Here is a 22,420-nt window from a genome sequence, read left to right as displayed (position 1 = left end):
TTTGAATATTCAGTTGAATGTAATTTGATTAGGTACTACGAGAATCTATGTAAGTTCAATTTTTTTAATGTGTGTGTATTAATACATACTAGTGGTCCCGCAGTAGTCGAAATTCGACTATACTCGTAATGAATTGAAATTATAAGTTTGAACATTATTAAGGTTCTATTGTCAAAGACTATTATACGGTACTTCTTTATTCACAGAAGATCACACTATAGACAAATAATATTAAAGACAAACATTATTAACCTATTCTCAATTTGACCACAGATTTTAAGCAATAACAAAAGTTTGACAATAAACAAAGAGTATATATAGGTATGCATGTGTGTGTATCAAATACGCGGTAATGTGTGTAATGTTTTTTTATTGATTAAATCTATTATTAATGCATAACTTTAAAAATATATTAGCATTGTGCACTCCTTCTCTATATTCTCGATAAGTGTGGTAAATTTCATACTTCTCCGTCCGCGCAATTTTCGTAAAAAGGGGTGGTACAAAGTTTTTGTTTCACGTATTAATATATAGATAACTTCTATCAAATTTATAGAAATAGAATAGGGCGATGCGCGTCCAACCCTTTCACGCAATGTTGTTCAAAACTGACAGACATTCAGCCTTTGTCAGCTACGTGTTCCTGCTTTTGATGACTAATGAAAACACATTTTCCATTTTATTTTTTGTCGTTCCACTTAGCTTCTATTCGAATAGGCATAAAATCTAAAATTAGCTGCACTAACGTTCATAATATCTTTGTAAAAATTCACCTTATACCACTTTTAGTTGACCCCTTAACTAGCATACAGAATGTTTTGTTAAGCTGATTGTTGTTTGAAATACGAGAGGACACGGATCTGGTATTTCTGGTGTTTTCGCTGTAGAGCCACGGGCGACCATAATTAAGGGCGCGAATGACGGGCCCTTTTTAGGGTATTTTTAAATGAAGCTGTTTTGATGACAGCCGTGTCTATGACATGATGACGTGCCATCGACGAAAATATGGCACCGAAAAATAAGTCGGGTTTTTTTTTTCATCTGTGTAACGCCGTTGCTAATGACAGAAGCGATAATTAACAAAGACAAAATGCCTAATGACCTCAAATGTATCTATATATTAATACGCGAAGTTAAAACTTTGTATCCCTTTTTACGAAAATTGCGTGGACGGAGGTATATGAAATTTTCCACACTTATACAGAATATAGAGAGGAAGTGCACAATGCTAATATTTTTTTAAAATAACGCATAAAAGATACATTACATCAATAAAGAAAACATTACACACACTACATACCATGTATTTGACGCACACACGCATGCATACTATTTATTGTAGAACTTTTGTTCTTGACGTTCAGTGGTCAAATTGAGAATAGACTAAAAATATTGTTTGTCTTATTAATATTTTTTATAGTGTAGCCTTGGCGAATATTGTGATTACAAACATACAATTCCAATTTATTATTGTAGTCGAATTTCGACTACCGTGGAACCTTTAGCTTGGAATAATTTGTTGTATGTAGTATAATCGAGGGGTGAATGACTGTTTGGATTAAGAGACATTTTTGCAACTTTACAGGAGAGCTATGTTAAATGACATTTCTAATAGCACCCTCCTTGTGAACAACAATCAATTTATGTAATCTACAAATACGCCGTTCTATATATTATGTATGTACCTATATGAAATTTTGAATAACGATGCAATTATGTACGTATATTTCAATATTTTTTTACTTAGATTTCAATGTACTAAGCACATAAAGGACTTCTTTATGTATAACAACTTATTTCATTAGTAAAGTCTATATCGAGGAGTGAAAATCTATTTGGTTTAAGCGACATCTTGCAACTTTTTTTTTTTTGTTGCCCTTGTAGGCAGACGAGCATACGGCCCACCTGATGGTGAGTGGTTACCGTTGCCCATGGACTTCAGCAATGCCAGGGGCAGAGCCAAGCCGCTGCCTACCGACTTTACAGGATAGCCATGTAATGTTTAAAATTTGCAAAGAAATATCATGAAAATAAATAAAAAAATCTTCCGCTATTGGAATGGTGTAAACACAATTGAAGTTCGGTTAAAAACATCGAATTGTTGATACTAATACTAAATAAAACGAACATTTAATTACAAAGATAAATGTCGCGTATGAATTGAATTCTCGCTTAAGACAAATAACTTTTCACCTCTCTATAAATACCTATAAGAAAATATAATTGCATAAATAAATAAACAAACAAAAAACATAATATTATGTAAAAACAAAAATATTGAACCAATTTTGTTTATAGGATAAAATCTTTCAAGATATTTTCGTTAGAACCGGCAACCGCTCAACACCAAGTCGGCTGTGAGATCGTCCACTCATTGTGCAATAAATAAAATTAGTCGTTACTATCAAAACAGTGCACAATTATTGAAGACTTTCCCGTGTCGTGTTCGCAGGCGTCAGCGGCGCACTACCAGAGTCAGCTGGCTACGTTGAGCACAGAGAACGAGCGTCTCCGTGGCCAGCTATCTGCGCTGTCGGCAGGACTCGAAGCTAATGAACACGAAAGAAAGCTCGATGACGTGGCACAGCAGGTCGTTAGGGCACTACTCTCACAGAAGGTAAGATACCTTTAGAGGATATACGAAGAAAGGATTTACTGGTGGTAGGAACTCTTGCTTACTGGTGGTAGGACCTCTGGTGAGTCCGCACGGATAGGTACCCCCACCCCGCCTATTTCTGCCGTGAAGCAGTAATGCGTTTCGGTTTGAAGGGTGCGGCAACCGTTGTAACTATACTGAGACCTTAGAACTTATATCTCAAGTTGGGTGGCGCATTTACGCTGTAGATGTCTATAAGCTCCAGTAACCACTTAAGACCAGGTAGGCTGTGAGCTCGTCCACCAATCGAAGCAATAAAAAAAACATATATATACAGTCAAACCTGGATAAGCGAGAGTTCAAGGGAGCACAATCTCATTCTCGCTTATAGAGGTTTCTCACTAACCCGAGTTTCTCGCTAATGCTCCCTCTGAATTTCATTTCGTGATTTTCCGGATTCAAATGCATTCACTATTCACTTAATGACAGTACTTTAATTTTCCGTTTTGACATGATGCAAAACAGAACTTTCCTTCGCAATTGATTAACGATAAACTGAGTAAGTCCGACAAACAGGACGGTACACAGGCACACGTGTCCATTCGGAAAGAATGCGATAAAATAACAACGTTATTTAGTTCCACGAAATAGAATATGTTCAATATTGACGAGAAAACAATTCAAAACAATAGAAGGAAGGTCCACAAAAGTTAAGAATGAGTCATAAAATAGCAGATGTTAAATTTGTAATTTGTTTTTTCATTTGTTCCTCCTAAAATAAAGGTCGACTGTCGCTTATAGAGGTATAGATAAGTAGCAGTCTCACTTACGGAGGTCCATGAGGGAAAAACGACTCTCTCTTACAGAGGTTTCTGTTTCTCTCTAATAGAGGTTTTGGGAGCTTAAAATGACGGGTCCTGGCTATTACTCTCACTTATAGAGTTTTCTCACTTATCCAGTTCTCGCTTACCCAGGTTTGACTGTATATAGTTGATCTCCTTTTTATTCAGCGTGAACAAGAGTCTTCCAATGGGGCTGATCATTGGGGAACATGCTTTCCTGTACGGTCATCCAAGTGAACCCTCTTAAGTCTGGCTTATCTCTAAGTATTTCAGATAAAACATAAGCGTATTTAAGCGAACCTCCTGGTAAAATAATCTGCGGCTTCGGTATAACAAGAAAATTAGGAGCTAATGTTGCCGGCAGCTTTGTAGCGGGTTCAATTGTCCATCGCAAATCCCAAACTTAATCCTTAAAAGGAAAATATAAACTAAAAATAAACAACAACAAAAACCGTCATCATAAGCAATAATATATATGAAAAAATAAAACCAATTTCCATATCTCTTAATCCGACAGGAACATTAAGATGCATCCAGGAAATTGTTTTCTCATAATTATAGCATGGCCGGATCCAGCGCCCACGGATTATTCGACGGTACATTCGCACATAAATCGTACCAAATGGGACACTTTGGCCTTAGCTGGCACCGTAATAATTTCAGTAGCTCTGGCCCACTATAATCTGGGTATAATCTGCACGATAATGCGAATGTTTGCGTTTAAATTCAGTTTGCGGGTGGCCGCCATGTTTCCTTAGTTTCGGCTTGAACTGGGTCGAACTTTCTAGATAAAGATGGCGCCGTCTGCGTTTGAATCCATTAGTCTGCGCTCTCTAAGTTCGACAGTTGTTAGTTTAACTGAATTGCAAAAGTCGTGAATTTTTCTTCAATTGACCCACAAAACGTGGGTGGCCTGCTTCTATCGACCAATTACTTAATATTATGTAATCCGAAACGTTTGTTTTGGCAAACATCTTTCATCATCGATCACTGATCTGTTTTCGACATAGATTCGAGCACAGTAACCCACTTTTGACATCTGATCTATTTTTTGTAATATATTACGGGGAAGCTCTTTGAAATGGAGTACATTAGAAAAACGACCACGCATACATATTTCTTTCAAATTGGGACACGTTCTTTTGTTCGTTGCTTTAGGTGAACTAGGAATGAAGAGTTTTCAAACTATAAATTTCGTAACTGTGCTATTTCATTGGCGATCCTCTAGCAATATTAATTTCAGTAAAGTTAATCAAAACGATTTCCTGTATAAAGAAGAACAGAAGGTCTAAGTCAGGAAGATACACTGTCTTTGGAAAAAACCGAATTCATAACACTATTTTTCATCTAAATCAGTATTGGCAAGATCGGCAATATCGTTGCGCAAGTTTGTTGTTTTTATTTGTTTAACATACATTACGGTCATTCTACTATCACCAATCAGAGAAACAGCTTAAAATATATTTTAAAAAAATGAGAGAAGAAAAAGATTAAAATTAAAATACATATTAACCTCTAAACGAAATCAATCAACTTCATTTTCAATTTTACATAATTGGTAACGCATCTACACGTTTATCACCCGCCCCGTTGTCACTTGCGTAATTATCATAAAGCAATCAACGTCATCATTTGATAGATCATCCCTTTGAAGAGGCTTATTGAAATTTCATTTGCTCGGCTCTAAGTGGTGGCATGTGTGTGCGCGCGCTTTGAAATTATCTTATAGAGTAATTACCGGATACGAGACGAACGATCACCCCTCTATAAGACATTATAGAAGCCGTCAAAATTCAATGAGATAATGTTTTATGATCATTCATAACTGACTCTGCTCTTCATACAAGTGATAATGCTTGTCAATTTTGAATAAATCCGGGCCCTGAAACTGCGATACTTTAAAACAAATATTTTTTGTACGGAAATTAGCGACATCTTGTAGCGGATGCCCCTAAACACATATGTTGTTAAAGTTAAGGCATTTCATTGTTGTTTAAATAAAAAAATAATAAATCATACAAGTCTTTTTTATTATGGACAAATTGATTAAATTTTATCAATTTGTGGTTTTGAAAATTTACAAAATCCTTCATTAATAATAAAATATTGGGTAGGTAATAATATGTTACTGCCATCTACTGGAGCAATGAGAAACTAATCAAAGCGAAGCCATCTAGTGGCCAACGCCCGTAAAACAAAATTGTTGAGTGGTTGACTTGCCTATCTATAACTAATTTATGTGTATTATTATCTATGGCATAAATATTATTCCGAGGCCAAAACTCGAGACCTGCATTTGATTAAATAAAATATTTCGATGCATTCAACAGTTTTATAATTATTTTAATTCTTATCGTATCGTAATTTCGTAAATCGTAATTTTAATTGTTTACTAATAGAATATACGTATCTCAAAGATGGTTTATTACGTCAAAATCAAAAGCACTTTAATTAATGTCATAACCCTGAGTTTCCTAAATTTACGTGATATTAATTAACTCTGCGAACTTCAAGAGAAATCTTTTAATAAACTTTACCACGTTTTTAGGGAGACGTCTCAAACTTGGCAACACCCAGTTTAAGGTCTTGCCAGCATTTCTACCGTCCCCTTGTAATTACCGCCCGTCAATTACCATACTCGAATTTAATTTAACTAATGAAGTGTAATTAAAATGTACGCGATTATTTGGAATCTTGGGCTCAAATAGGATAAAGTTTTCGTTAGATATAATTTCTGGAAATTTCCGTAACCGCTACGTAATATATATACTTGGATAACAGTATCGTAATTAATACACGACGATGGGCTGTTATAAGGTTTGATTTTAAAGCAGAGACAGCTAGAAATTCTCGAACTTCAAACAGTTTTGGACTCATAAACAAGAAAACAAGTTTTAAATCCTTGTAACATTTTATCTTTGTTTGGTAATTAACTGCCTTTATCAGATAAAATGTTAAAACATCAACAAGAATACCGTAAAGAATAGCTTAAAACAAATTGACCAGTTTCAGAAACTAGAAGCTATAAACCACAGTTTTTGTCCAAAAAAAGACAGTGACTACGAATATTGCATGTCTTTTTTCGTCTCGTATCAAATAAATGAGATAAATTGAGAAGCCGACAAAGTAGGACTTTGGAGGATGGATGCAGGGAGCTACACATGATGTTGATTAATGACAGACACATACTTCTTTTTATTACTACATATTGTTTAACGGGTCTTATAACTTATATCACGATTTTAAAGTTTTGTGAGCTCCCGATATTCCAATGCTGTTGCAAGCGCCATGTTCGTAGGCATATGTATGTTATAATAACCCCTTATGTCATATTATTTTTAGTGTTGCCAGCTATGCCAAAAGTGTAGAAAAATTCATGCATCTTTTTTCCTTTTTCTGATGTATTTTTGCCGATAAACTCTGAATTATTATATGTTGTTTTCTCGACTTAATCACCAGGGACTTCCTGTTTTCCGGTTTGTCAGTAGCGGCGCTGAGCTTGAGAGAACTTGCTAACACTTACCTTACCAAGATTTCTTCTTCTCTAAGTCTATTCCCGGATTGAGGTCGCGTCCCACTGAGAAAATCCGGCGAGAAACTCAATGGCCTTATTATGTGCAAAACGAAATAGCTATTACGCGCAGCCAATCTCGGGTCATCCTAGGAATTAGTTTAGCCAGAAAGTGGGCAGTAGATACAAATTAGTTTGGGAACCCCTGGGTTAAGCCATAAATTAATACAATAAAGATGAAAGGGTTTTAAAAAATGTCAACGTAATATAATCGTATTTTCAGAGTATACGTGAGGAGTTAGGATGCGCCAGGGCCCGCGTCAGAGAGCTTGAAGCTCAGAACAGAGCTTTAAGTGCGTTGCTGGTGAGGCAACTTCGCCCTGTGCCGCGTCCGTCGCCCGCCACTCCGCTTACACCCATTACACCGGCACCGAGAGACTTGCAAGGTAATCAATTAGCTTCGAACGCAGAATGGCTTCGCTTCACTTATTCGCCGTAATGCAATCGAGACCTCGGGTGGACGGTGACTAATCGTTACATCAGGTGATTTGTCTTTTGTAAATCGGAAGAATAAGTGCGTCACTTGCCTTGAATTATGTAGGACCGGTGGCCTAAACACTAGGAGAGATAATTTATGCAAATTTAATCCTGGTGTCGAGAAATTATGTCTAATATATGAATATAATAACATGAAAGTAATTTGTGAAAAGTACAACGAAATACATAGCGGTTTTCGAACTCTGTATCATACAGCTAGACACTAACACATTGTGAACAAATATTTCAGTACACCTAGTGGACGTCGGATCGTGTGGGTCGTTGGTCTCATTCAGAGACTCGCCACCCCCCGCTCCTCCGGTGCAGCACCCCCACCCCCTCAGTCACGACGACAAGCGACGCCATCAGATCCTGGCCGATATATGGACTGAACTTAAGGTTTGAAATAGTTTGACTTAGTGTTAGTTAATTATTAATGAGTATTTTTGAAAAATTAAAGTCAATAAGTGTCACAAGTTCTTGCACATTGCAGTGTATGGTCTGAAATTATTCAAAGAAATGAACTTAAATATAAAGAATTTCATCAACAGCTTTCCCTTGCCTTAGTTAAGCAGTATGTAATAAATCCTTTAGTCATTAAATTAGATATTTTTTTATTATCTAACCATTAATCACAATAATCTACTGTGTACTTCACTGAATCTCTTTGTAAATTGTATTTACTACCAGGGTCTGGAAGTAACCCCAGCAAATCTGGCGCGTGCGCTGTCAGCCGTGGATCCCACACTTTGGGCTCCACCGGCCAGACCTGCTACTCTCAGCCTCAATGTACCTCCTCCTCGTTCTGACTCTGCAAAAGGTATTTACATCATCAAATTCTTCAAATATATTAACTAAATTATGGTTAATATGTTATATAAAAATAATCTTATTAATGCAGATGTCAAAGAAGATAAAGTGACTGAGGAGGAGAGCGGTGAGGCGTGTGAAGCGGGAGCTGAATCTCCAGAAAGTGGTGCCAAGGACGAAGGCTACTCCACAATGTCTAGTGACGTTCAGGCTGATGCTTCAAGGCAAAGTGACCACGCTGCCGACAGGGCTTTACCGGACTTAAATGAGGCTTCAGATGAAACAGACAATCAAACTATTGTCTCAATAAACCCTAGAGAATCTCGAAGGCATGCTAGGTTATTGGCTGAGGCGGACTACATTTACTTCCCTATAGGTGTAGCGTTTGCTGGAGTCCGCGGCAGTTATCCTCCTTCGAGACCCGTACTGCCTTTTCAGCACGTCGTTCGAAGCTTTTCTGATTCACATCTATGTTTAAAGTTGATAGCAGGAACGACGTGTGCCAGCAGTTGTATGGACACTCCGACACCAAGTTCCGGAGTACTGTTATTGGATTTAAAGCCGGCACCGGAAAGACCATTACGACGAGCAGCGATCGCGTCTACTACGAGTTCCGAAAGGGTTTCATGGGGAAGCACGGTAGATGAAAGACCTGATGGTTCCCAATATGAAGCCGATTACGTCCAGCACTGGCTAGAACTCGACGACGCAAGATCAGCTTTGCAACAGAGACACAGAGATTTAGCAGATTTAGAATACGATAGAGCTGAACTTGAAGACTGGAGTTTATCGCTTTCGTGTGAAGATCTCAGAGATAGGCAGTCGCCATTCGCAGAAATCACTACACCAGGCCAAATATCGCTGTCCACTTTGCCGAGCATAAGAGAAGATGATGCCTTAGAATTAGAAGAAGATGTCGGAGATTGTCTGTGGAATGATTGTGGTTTTGCAACTGTCGAAATTGATGAATGTAAAGGAGACGATCCGGAAAATTCCGAGAAGCGATGGGAATGTACCGGAACTCATTCCCCTGGTGGATCGTGGTCGAGTGCTTCGGATGCTCAAGACAAGCGATCTAGCACGGCATTGAGTGAAGATGGCGATTGCACAAATGTCGGTTTAGATTTTACTAGAGACTTTTATCGTCTCGTCAAATATGAAAGCACAAAGAGCTTAGCATCAAATTCGTCCAGAGGCATTGCGTCACACGACGCCAATAGTCATTTAAGGATACATGACGTCCAATCTATGGCCATACAAGACAGGGAACATGCGCTTCAAAATGTGCTCCACTTTATAGCTGAACAACAGAAATATTGTCGAGATCGTGAAGAATCAGATTCCATGTCTTCAAGGCCGGTATCAGAAATCAGAGAATTACCTCCTCCGTACGCTGCGGCCGACTTCGATGACGATTCAGTTGGCCCACGTAGCGAAGTATCCGAAGATAGAAGGCCAGATTCTTTTGGTAGTTTCTCAGAGAACGATTCATGTGAGGCAATTTCCGATCGGCCTAGAGTATCATTTAGTGAAACTGTATCAGAACCAAGATTCATTGCACGAGAGGATCCTTACGTGGAATCTGAAGCTTTTTATGAAGAGTTATCAAGGATAGATTCTAGCAACGAAATTGAGGATCTCACAAAAGTGCAACGGAAAAACGAAATCAATAAAAACGTTGCTGTAAGTGATAACGATGATAAAGAAGATAATTCTGTGCAATTTTTAAATAGTACGCCAAATGATACTGAAACTAGTCGAAGCGCTGAGTCTATTATAGCTTTAAAAGAAAACACAGTTAACATAATTCTGCCCATAATTGCATCTGAAATTGAAACCCCGAAGGTGACTTTTGCGTTTACCACAAGCGAAACTGACATAGCCATAGTAGATGAAGTAATTAGTGTTTGTAAAAGAAACACAGCGCTACTAACAGTTCCTGAAGAAGAAGAAGGCTCCTCGCCAGAAACGAGCTCACCACAAATGACTGAATCAAATACCACGAGCACTTCAACTGCTGAAACTGTGATAATAAGTAATAAGAATGATGTTAAAGAAATAAGACTTCGAGAACGGAGCCGCATTCCCACCCTTGCTGGTAAAAGGCCTCCGTCCTCGCCGAGTAAGGGAAAATCGAAGATCCCCGTAGCGGGAAAACTTAGACAAGCCAAATCAGTTCCCAATGCTGAGCCAATTATTGTTAAACAAGAGAATAAGTTGAGCTTCCACGAGGCTGCCACTTCTAAGGACGTCATCGAAGAACTTAATAGGTATATTTTGTTTATTAATAAAGGAATGTTATAATGCTTTTGAATCTCATATACGTAGAAATTCGTTGAACTTCAATTTCTGTAAAAAAATTAAAATGTGGTGTCGTGGGACACCAGGTAGGAACGAAGTTCCTTCGGCTAATGTAGAATCGACACACTTTGCAAAAAAAAAACATGCTCAATTTTATGTTGGTTTTCTTGATTTTTCTCTTAAATTTTGCTGATTAGTTTTTATTTAAGTACAGGAAAGTACAGGGTGGCCCATAAGTCCTTTGATATGAAAAAAAATTTATTAAAATAAAACTAATTACATTATGAATTAAATTTTTATTTACATAAAAAGCTTAAAAAACGGGAATTATTTTTTGAAAATAACATCTCCTAAATGTAAACCGTTGCGATCACGGCACTCTTGCAAACGACGTCTAAAATTGTCGATGACTGCGCGGCACGTCACTGCTGAAATGCTTGTCATTTCTCTGCGGATGTTTTCTTTTAGGGCCTCAATTGACCGCGGGTTTGTGTCGTATACTTTAGCCTTAAGGTAGCCCCACAAAAAAAAATCCATCGGGGTCAGATCTGGACTACGTGGAGGCCAGGAAATGTCTCCTCTCTTAGAGATAACTTTGCCAGGAAAAAGTTGACGGATAACGGGCATAGCAGTGTTAGAGGTGTGAGAAGTGGCCCCATCCTGTTGAAACCACGTCCTGGCATTAAAGCCTGAAAAGTTTTGCAATTCTGGTATGAAAAACTCTTCGATCATAGCCACATATCGCTCCGACGTAACAGTAACTGCGCGCCCTCTGCCATCCTCAAAGAAGTAAGGCCCTAGGATACCATGGGCTGACATAGCGGCCCAAACAGTCACTTTCGGACTATGTAAGGGCTTCTGATGCTTAAGTTTTGGATTGATGGGGCTCCAATAGCGGCAATTTTGTTTACTAACATGCCCGTTAAGATGGAAATGAGCCTCGTCAGAGAACATTATGTTATTGAAGGAAGTAAACCGATTCAACATTTCATTCGCATAATTTTGTCTTTGAATACCGTCAGTTTCCTTTAATTCTTGAACCAACTGAATTTTGTAAGGGTGCATATGTAAATCTTTCTTCAAAATCCGTTGTAACGATGTCCTGGATACGTTTAATGCTCTGGCGCGCTTACGAGTTAACTGTGTCGGATTTTCGCGAATAGACTGTGTCACTGTGTCTATGTTTTGTTCCGTACGTGACGTCCTTGGGCGACCCAACCGCGGTTTATCTAACGTCGAACCGGTCTCCTCGAACTTAGCAACCCAGTTCTTAATCGTTTGAAGAGTTGGAGTGTCGTCAAAGTTGTGTAAACCTTTGTGTTCTCGAAATTTACGCCGCGCAACGGTTGCCGAATTGTCGTTTTTATAAAACTCGCGCACACAAAACGCACGGTCCGCTCCGGTAAAACGCTCCATCGCGACTAAATTCCCAGAAACCGAAGTTACTCCCCCCGCTTCCCCTGCACCGCTCACGCGCGCCCTGTTCGTTTTATTCAAATTTTACTTTTCAAAGGACTTATGGGCCACCCTGTATTTAGGAAATTCAGTATTTTAGGAAATAATAAATTACGTAAAATAAAAATAAAATCGTAATTCAAATTATCAATTAAAATAACAAAATATGTCTCTTTATTTTTGTTTGACAACATAAAATTACATAGAAATAGAAATAATTACAAAATAGAGAGAGAAGGGATGAGAGAACGAAAAGAAAGAGGGAGAAAGAGAAAGGTATTATACACTACTCGCTTGTGTATACGACTGTCGCGCCTGCGCACGTCTCATTTAACGGTTTTATTCCACGCCCTTTTTTCCACGGATTTTTTCTTACGGTTTTACTATCACTTTTTCTTCAGTTCGGTCGCACAGCAAAATCCCTATCCCCTCCAAGCCTGCCGTAAGGAACTTCGTTCCAAAAAAATATTATGGTTATTTGATAATGAATGTCAAATATTTCCAGGATGATTAGACAAAGCGAAACTGGAACGCCTGGAAACGAACCTAAGAATGATGAAAAGAACGATAAAGGCAATTCGCATAAGGACAGCGAACTTTGGGCGCCTACAGGATGGGTGCACGTTGAAAAGGACATAGATTTTAGTGATCCTAAGGTAAGAAAAATGTTTTTTTGATCTTTACATCATTTTCAGAAATTTTAAATTAAAATAGCTGTATTCATTTATTATTTACTAGCTGACCCGGCAGACTTCGCAGTGCCTCAATCTATAAATAAAAGACCTAAACTTTTGTATAAATAAACTTAAAACAAACAAAAAGAATCCGTTCGACGGCGAACACATCAAAGGGAAAAAAACAAAATTGTTATTTTTATTTAATTTCGAGCCTTTTCATTTTATTATACCTTTTAAACTTTGTCTAGACTTCCACAAATAATTAAAGACCAAAATTAGCGAAATCGGTCCAGCCGTTTTAAGTTTTAGCGAGACTAACGAACAGCAATTCATTTTTATATATATAGATATGGTCGATTGTTAATGTGATGAACGCTAAGGGTCCTAATAAAACTTTTAGGCCCGAGCTAATCTTCTAGACGTGATGTTAGCATCGAGCGATTCTTCTCCATCATCGTGTGGCTCCTCACCAGCCGAACCTCCTCCGCCCTACTCCAGGCTACATCGCCTGCACAGATCTAGGAGACAAAAAACCGGTAAACGATTACAATCAATTCATTTAGTGCACTAATTTTACTATTAATTTCTGTAGGACGTAAAATTTCACAAGGATCGGTTAAAGAGTTAAGGCTTCGTCAAACAGAACGCGTACTTAGCGCGCGTGAGAACGCTAAACTGCCGGCGCGCTATGACGCCGAGATATGTTGTACGTACTACTATGGTAATAAACTGTCAAACAGAGCGCCAACGCTATAAGTACGCAACGCTCTGTCGCGACGTTAGGACGCTTTGACGTCAGACGTTGTAATTTTTTACAAATTTTATTTTAGCGTCCGAGTGAATGTGTATTAAAATACTGGGTAATGCCCGAAAAATTGATAGAATTAGTTAGAAAATACTTATACAATGCCACATCTGAATCACTCGATATCTTAATACTTTTAGTTTTTCAGACTGCTATAGAAAGGCACTATGATTTGGCGGATGTTGCGTTGCGTCAAGTAGCGTTAGGCTCATCTAGTCAATTTGTGTGACATGAAAAGAGCGCGACGTTAAAACGCAGCGCCAAGTACGCGTTCTGTTTGACGAAGCCTTTAAGAAATGAAAGCGTAACAAACAAAGATAGTCTCAATTATAATATTAAAAGGACTCTTATACATTACAATATAATAAGTATACTATGGGGCTTAAAGATAAAGCAAAATGATGCAGTTGCTTCAAGCTTCCATAAATTCAATTATTAATGTGCTCTTTATTTTTTAATAATCACCGTTATTAATAATTTTGGAATTATCATTGACGGTAATTTTTCTCATAAGTCTCATTCAATTTCTTATATGTCTTTTTGTAACTCCCAGGCTTATCATGTAAATATAATATTGGTTTCTTAGACTAATCAGATTGTTTGTTGTTTATAATCCATCAACTATTGCTATTGGTAATGCATACCATATCAAGGCATACCAAATTAAATATTTACGGGGTAATACTTTGGTACTACATATTTAAATATAAGTCAGTTTGTTATTTAACACGGCTTTTTCTAATTATTTGGCTTCACACAAACGATGGATCACATTATTTTTACGTTTCATTGTAAATAATTTAATCAACGTCTAAATAATTCAGGTTTCATTTTGTACGAACATTTTTTAAAATATGAATGCCCAATACTATTTTTTTTAATTCAGAGAAACTCTTTCACTTTTAATCAAGACTGTAATGTTGATTGTAGGATAAGGGCGTGAAGCAATGAGCTAAACTTAAAAAGATTTTGGAATAAAATTGTGCCTTCATATTGATTCCTCCAAGATTTTTGTATATGCCAAGAGACCAGATCATTGTTTGCTTGGGGTAATAAAAAAATCGAATTTCCCTACAAAAAACTTATTTTTGTTTCCAAAATACTCTTTAGTTTTCCATAAAAGTGCATCTACAAAAATCTCGGTTTTCTTTTAAATTTAACGTTAATCGTCACACTTGTGACGTCATAAATGTTGTCTGTCTCGTTCACACGTTCAGCCACGTCACTTGTTTCCGCTCTCACTCGCGCGCACCATCTCACTCACTTGCCTCATTTCGAGTAGGTGTCTTCACTTGGGCGTCGCTCCGAATGTTTTTATTAATATTTTTTTAAGAATACTGAAGTATCCACTAAATTGTCGAATGACGATGAGTAAAGTTGACAAATTTCGACACATAAGCGGTACAATGGCATTATTAATCTTCTAAGTAATGTCATTAATATGTGCCCAAATATAAAACACTTTTGTTTCATTTCAAAGTCACTGAATCGAACTCAACAACTTATACAGTGTGCTTAGTGCGCGTTTTCTAACGTTCTCGATAGCGTGAAAGTTAGCTCATATTTGTATGGAATGGGATCGTTTACCTACGTTTGCCGCTAGGGGCGCTGTTCCAACTGCATACAAAATTTCATACAACTGTATACAAACTTCTACGCTATCGAGAAAGTTAAAAAGCTCGCACTAAGCACACAGAACATAAGGCTGTAATATGCAACCTTTTTATTGATACAATGAGAAATCGATATTCTGAGCGTCGCCCCCCTCCGTCCCCTTAAAAGTGGTGGGTAGTGGTCATGAGGTCGCTGGTGCGTGTGTCCGGGGCGCGCGTGAGCATGTTGTGTCGGTAGTAGCCCGCGCGGGCGGCGTGTAACCGAGTGTGCTTGCGGCAGCGGCGGCGCTGCGTGCCCGCGGGCTCGGCGTGGTGCGTCTGGGCCGAGGCGCGTCGCGGCGCCCTACCATCCTGGGACGGGAGTCGCTGTTCGTGCGCTACGCCGACCCGGAGCGCGCCGCGGTCGCGACCTTCGACTTCCTCGACGCGTTCTCCGCCTCCACCTCCCCCGAAGACACCCTCAACGCGCTACCGGACAAATGAATCGTGGGCTCGTGCAAATGAGACGAATTCGAGATAATAAGCACTAAATGTTTAAAGGGCTGGCTTACACAAGAAGAGTTTGACGAGCGAGGATTTTAAATAAATATAATCTTGTGTAATGGAAACAAACATGTTTTGTCAGTCCAAGAGCGATGTTTTCATTAAGTGTCTTCATTAAGGCGCTATCTAAATGAAATTTGAAATTAGTTCTGCACCCGCCCACCTCGCAGTTGGCGGGAGCGCGGCAACTAATCAGAGAACGCCACGTGACCTAGTTAAAGTAATATGAAGCACAGTATATGTAAACTTTCTAGATACTTTCATTTCCTTAGCACACCGACAAAATAAAATTAATATACTTATGTGAGTGAACTCTTGTCGTCGTTTGTGAAAAATACGATAATCGTACTTCATAGTCGCTTAAGACGTTCTCCGCTCAGACCTCTCGTTGTGAAAGTCAGCAATCATTTTAACTAACAGAGCGAATGCTCAAAGATAAGTTAGTATGGTAAGTCCATAAACACGAAAGTTGTCGTCGCTAAAAATGTTATGGACGTAACGAGGATAGACTGCTGCGTTTTGAAACGCCAATAAGCAATAAACCGCTCTTCAGAATGTTATATTTTTGTATTGTGATAGTGTGTGTGGCGGTCGCGCTTCGACACGTATGTCCGTTCGCAATTATCGAGCGCTTTGATATGTGATTGAATCGCATGAATGCAACGTTTGTAACGAATTGATGAGTTTAAGGTTCGGATGCGTTTATCACGCCTTTCGTTCCGGGCATTGCTTAAACCTGGATCTTAACACAAAGATCTGATACAATTAACCCGTGCTGGGCAATGGCCCAGTGAATGCAGCCTGTCCCTGCTTTTGCAACAGAAATGTAATTATTTTTTTTCAAATAAATGAAAGGTTATATTTGCTTATGTAGTTTCTCGAAACTAAGCCAAAATAGTTTTATTTTTAGTGTAGCTTTTTAATCATGCGGCCGCTTCAACTGTGTGGCTGCAGCTTAATAGATTTTTCTCGAACTCTTCGAAATCTAGATCTTGTAGGTGTCGTAGTATTATCACTATTGGATTAGATTAAAACTATGATGAAGCACCTAGTCCTTTCGATTCTATACTAGACTGTACTCGATATATGTGAATATCTATATATATATATAATTAGGACGCATGTGTTGATGTGTGTGATTAAGAATGTAATAAAAACGACTGATCAACAGCAATAATTGTTTCCGACACGTGTTACTGAAAAAAGCGCAAATTCACGCCTTAATAAATTCAATCTTATAATTGCTTAAATGTAACGAACAAACAATCGCTATACAATCAATTACTTCCCGCGATACGTTGCTTGAGCTTCATCCACGATGACTTAGGTAAGGAATATGAGATAAGTAATTGAAAGCTGCGGCCTCGGAGTAATGTGATATTTTTGTATATACTGTAAGGTCCCAATTATTTTCTTATATACATTTAAATGGATTCATTTTTAACCGAACGATGAATTGTTAACGGGATTAGGGTGATGTTCGGTGTGTTCCAGAGTCGCACACGTGTTACTGACGTTCGTCCGATTCGGTAATCGATATTACGCCCGTCACTGTCGTGCTATCGATATCGGTATTGTGTCAAACGAGCGCGCAGCACTATTCGTAATAAGTACTTGTGTAAATAATTAAAAAACTATGATATTATGTAACGACTTGATTATCGAAATAAAATAGTTCTATAACAATCTTCTAACCATATACAGAGATCCATCAAATCAAGGGGTACTTAGTAAATTTAAGTGTACATAAAAAAAAAGAACTAATTTGACTTCATTGTATGCTAATTATTGTTTTGTATCGTTACTACGATGGCGTTCATTTCTTTGTATATCTAATTAGAGGAACATATCATTAATTTTGATTGTGTATAGCGTAAGACAACGATTTATGTGTTTCATTAGGTACAGTTTAAATATGCGAATAACAATCGTGAATATATATATTTTATTGATGGCCGTCATAATGAAAAACCAATATTTTAGCTCAAGATTATTATTGAATCGGGTAAGTTGTGTATAAGTTGCACTCTTAGAATTGCGCCTCGACGTTATACGTTTTATCCTAATATTATTTTTAATAAATGTAGCTGAAATAACGTCATATGACTTTTTTTAAGGGATTTTATGACCTGGTAACTAAGAGCCTTAAGTCATCTCTTATTTTAATTTATATTCTTATTTTTATGAAAAATGATAATATGGAGTGAAATTAAATGAGATGAGATGATACGGGATGAAATATAATCTCAGTAACATGGTGGTCATTTACTGAGATTTTTTCGGTGTACTTTTTGGAGTTAATAAACCACCGATATTACACATTTGAACCTGAAGAAACACTAAATAGATAAAATAAAACAAATCACACAACTTCACTCCTCGCGTTCCCGCCAAAAAGTCTCATATGACGTTAAGAGTGAGATGTTGCCAGCGAAAAATTGAAAACTTTTTTATTAATCTTCCCTTCATTGCTTATGTTTTCAGAGTACAATACGTTGTGGTTTATTGTTCATCTAAATACTATTTTATTATTTATATCTAAGAAATTAAAATGAATCTCGAAGCATAATTAATTACATTATGAAAAAAAAGTTGAATATCTATTCGATATAATTCTCCACTGCTAACAATCGATGTTATCGCCTTTTTGCTGAATTATAATCAAAGCAGTACGTACGCCCACATATCGAATTACTCAAAACTGTTATTTATAAATATTCAGATCTGATTAATTATACGTCATCAATGATCACGTATTCCCGTGTTCACAACGAACAAGAGAGAGGTTTTTTTCCATTCTGCCTTATTTGTCAATTTAAGTTATTGATGCGAATGATCATTCATGATATTTGGTGCATATTTATTAATAAACTTATTAATTATAAACCTCATTGATATTCTCGTTATGTCGTTTACACTGATAGCAATTTTCGAATGTGATAGAAAGAGATAACACGATAAGTAAACTAGGATTCGGTATCACCACAAATACCAACATACAGCTGGGTTGCCATTTGTTTTAATTAAATTATCTTGATAAATTCCGAAATTTATCAGGAAATTTGAAAGCCCATTTGGAATAGAAGGAAAATTAATAAAGCATTTACTATATGTTATAATATTTAAAAAAATCGATGAATGTATATGTTAATACTAACTTCATTAACAATAGCAGCACGATTGGAATTCGCATATAAACTGTATATATTCGCGCTGAATTATCTGCTATTATAAAAAAAGAAAGATTAATTCGATTTGATACGGTTTTGAACCTCGTATAACTTTTATTATACTTATTTGTAAGTTTTACGTACCAAAGCGACAGTTCAGGATGCAATTTGCCACCACTTGTTATGCTGCAAATTTATGTTTTAAGTTTTGCTGTATGTTGGATCTTATCGTTGTTTTCGTTTACAATTCGTTCGTATAACAATTTTAGTATTCAATTCGCATTCATAATCTTTAGTAAACATTGAATTTGTAATATACTAATTCAACGAATACTATAAATTATTGCTGAAGCATTTCAATGAACACGCAAAAGTGTTCACAATTTATTCAGTTTTATCGGAATTTAATATGAACTTTTAAAATACACGATAAGATCCGACAGTTTTGAGTTTAATTTCTTTAAGCTCCGTTCTCAGACCGCAATTATAAGACAGATTATATTAAACAATAATATTGAATATTTAGATTTCAAATTAACAACGTAGGTCAATTTGACCTAAAATCCTAAATGTTGTGCATGGGCGAACAGTGGTATTAAAAATTTAATGTCCCTTTTTTTTCTACCTATGATCATCGCTTGAAATCAAGCTGGCCATAGTCAACTAAAAAAATACTGCTAAATCAAACTAATTCGTCCAAAGTTGGCAACAGTGTCACAATTCTAAATACGTCATCTGACTTATCAATGCAGCCTGAGTTCCCTGATTTAAGTGATGAATATTGAAGACAATAAAGGAAGATTTATACCTATTATAATAAATAATAACGAAACGAATCGATCGATATTTAAAATTACTTATTTAGTGTAAGTTACTAAAAAGCAACGGTGTAGTTATTGCGTTAATATTTTTTTTTTCTGTGTATCTTACATTGTTTCGAGAAAAAAAAAAGGATTCGGATAGACGCATAAGTTAGTTAAAAATACACCAAAATATATATATAAAAAAAGTTTACATTTTTTTCGTGTCCAGATTTTCATTTTTAGGACATACACAAAACTTGATAGCGTTATTTTTTGCAGTCCAAAGAAGCTGCAAATCTTGAAAATTCGGTAATTTTGAGAATTGTATCTCCCAATGTACTTTTGAAAAATATAATTTGACTATTGCGATTCATAATTATTGTATACTAGTTCTGAAGTGTTAACTTCGCAAGTTATATGTTTATAAATTATTTTTAACCTTATAAATTTAACCTATACTGATGCGTGTATCCGTAGGAAATGTGACAGACAAATATATCTAGACATTGCAAACAGAGTGCAAAAGAAAAGCGTTTAGTGGAAGTAAAATATTGGAATAAAAACTGCATTATGTTCGAACTATTGCATAAATAACCTCAATAAATTTTTAAAGGTCTATTCATCGACGACTTTATATAATCGATCTTCAACACTGCCCCTATCTATAGTTAAATACCTATCCCACTCTAGAACTATCGGAAAATATGCTCCAAATTCATTCAGGACCAAAAAAATACAATAATCCGGTAGGACTAGGTCTAGGGCAGTCCCTACTTATTCCTGCCGTGGAGAAGTGATGCATTCCGTTCAGTATGCCAACAATAAATTGAACAATGATGTTGTTCAACAATAGACACAAAAAACACTAGTTATTTGTATTTTTATTCCATATTAATACAACAGAGGAATGCAACACAATATTAGTATAGTCTCAATATAAAAATATTATTTGTGAAAATTATCTTTATTTCCAATTATTTTCTTCCACTATCGAGCTCTATTTTACACCCTGTTAATAAATGAAATGTTTAGGGATGTAATATTTAAAAAATAAAATAACACTTATCGTATTCTCGAATGATATTATGTATGGTTCCAATTAAATTACTCGATAAAGACCAACCCTTGTAATCATTAGTTGTCGTCTCATTAATATTGGCATTAAAATCTTGTATGTAATCTTAGGAGCCGTGAAGTACTGTGATCAGTAACTACCGCCGTAAGGAAGTTGTGTTAGGTTCGTACACAAGTGATCTAAGTATAGATGAAACTAATAATGACTTCTTCTAAACTACTATGATATGCATTTTTTAACGTTCATTTTTTCTTTCTTCTAACTTTTACGAGTACTATAGTTATTAAATTATATTTTGCGGGGTTTTCGCAAGTCGTAATTATAATTAACATTACTTTTACGCTTTAAATTTCATTTTCATTTTACTATTTCTGATGTTTCGAGTACTTTACAATCTTCGTTGTCACGAACTGTCAATTTTACTGGTGGTAGGAGGACCTCTTGTGAGTCCGCGCGGGTAGGTACCACCACCCTGCCTATTTCTGCTGTGAAGCAGTAATGCGTTTCGGTTTGAAGGGTGGGGCAGCCGTTGTAACTATACTGAGATCTTAGAACTTATATCTCATGGTGGGTGGCGCATTTACGTTGTAGATGTCTATGGGCTCCAGCGACCACGTAACACCAGGTGGGCTGTGAGCTCGTCCACACAACTAAGCAATAAAAAAAAATCGTTCGTAAAAGTGATTTTAATAGAACTTTTAGCAAGTTTAAATTTGGTGTGAAATAAAAAAATCGAAGAATGATCTCAATTTGCAATAATCGAAAATAAGTCGTTGCTCGAAAAATTATCTTAAATATAATATGAATCCAGGGTTTTTTCCAGATAAAAAGGTAGTTTTTAATTTAATTTAAATTTGAGCCGGCGATCTAAAGCAAAAACAGCGACGTCACGCGAGTTTTTCCAAGTTGTTTCAATATTGTGTTACATTGCGTGCAATACCCAAGATGTTGCAATATTCAAAATAATTTGCTAAAACCTTAATCTCGTTTATTTTAATTTACTTAAAGCTACTTAGATCACTTATGTTCTAGCCTAAGTGTAAGTTGTGTCGATATTCGGTGCATATGTTGTATAAACTATAGGTAATGAAAGGTAGGTACTTGGAACAGTACAAATTTGTAGCGTTACAGTATAATTTAATTATCTACTATAAACAGATGGGTTCAATAAATGATTCCGTTCCCAAATATACATTTTTGTTTTATTTAAACTACTGATACCACATTAACGCAGCTGCCGTAATAAAATGTATGTAAGTTGGTAGTTTTCAAAGAAATAAACACATTTATTTTGTTGATACTGGTCAAAATAAGCTATAAAATTACTTTTTTTATAATTTTTTTTATTGCTTAGTTGGGTGGACGAGCTCACAGCCCACCTGGTGTTTAGTGGTTACTGGAGCCAATAGACATCTACAACGTAAATGCGTAACCCACTCTGAGATATAAGTTCTAAAGTCTCAAGTATAGTTACAACAGCTGGTGCACCCTTCAAACCGAAACGCATTACTGCTTCACGGCAGAAATAGGCGTGGCGGTAGTACCTGCCCGCGCGGACTCACAAAAGGTCCTACCACCAGTAATTACGCAAATTATAATTTTGCGGGTTTTAATTTTATTACACGATGTTATTCCTTCACCGTGGAAGTCACTCGTGAACATTTATTTAGTTCGTATTTCAT

General features: G+C 36.7%; 1 protein-coding gene and 1 long non-coding RNA gene across 9 annotated transcripts in view; one reads left to right on the top strand and one right to left on the bottom strand.

Annotated features, from left to right (window-relative positions):
• LOC101740438 (uncharacterized) overlaps positions 1-21,930 on the top strand; it is a 495,801-nt gene extending 473,871 nt beyond the window's left edge. For 6 of the 8 annotated variants that reach the window (XM_012693444.4, XM_004921632.5, XM_021353304.3 and 3 more), the window contains 8 exons: positions 2,453-2,617; positions 7,233-7,395; positions 7,737-7,885; positions 8,177-8,306; positions 8,388-10,566; positions 12,558-12,708; positions 13,130-13,265; positions 15,428-21,930. In XM_012693444.4, the coding sequence (XP_012548898.1) occupies positions 2,453-2,617; positions 7,233-7,395; positions 7,737-7,885; positions 8,177-8,306; positions 8,388-10,566; positions 12,558-12,708; positions 13,130-13,265; positions 15,428-15,630 (3,276 nt within the window). In that variant the 3' untranslated portion in view covers positions 15,631-21,930. Of the gene's footprint in view, positions 1-2,452; positions 2,618-7,232; positions 7,396-7,736; positions 7,886-8,176; positions 8,307-8,387; positions 10,567-12,557; positions 12,709-13,129; positions 13,266-15,385 lie in introns of all 8 variants that reach the window. The other 2 variants (XM_012693534.4, XM_012693500.4) reach the window with 2 other exon arrangements.
• LOC134199563 (uncharacterized) lies at positions 7,674-8,312 on the bottom strand. The gene is made up of 2 exons (XR_009974108.1): positions 8,174-8,312; positions 7,674-7,858 (listed from the first exon to the last, which is right to left on the bottom strand). It is a non-coding gene; the product is annotated as an uncharacterized LOC134199563 (long non-coding RNA).
• Positions 21,931-22,420: the final 490 nt, after the last annotated feature.

The sequence above is a fragment of the Bombyx mori genome, chromosome 10 (assembly GCF_030269925.1).
Source record: "Bombyx mori chromosome 10, ASM3026992v2".
NCBI classification, from domain to species: Eukaryota; Metazoa; Arthropoda; class Insecta; order Lepidoptera; family Bombycidae; genus Bombyx; species Bombyx mori.
Note: the sequence above shows the minus strand (reverse complement) of the source record. Positions and strands in the feature narration are given on the sequence as shown.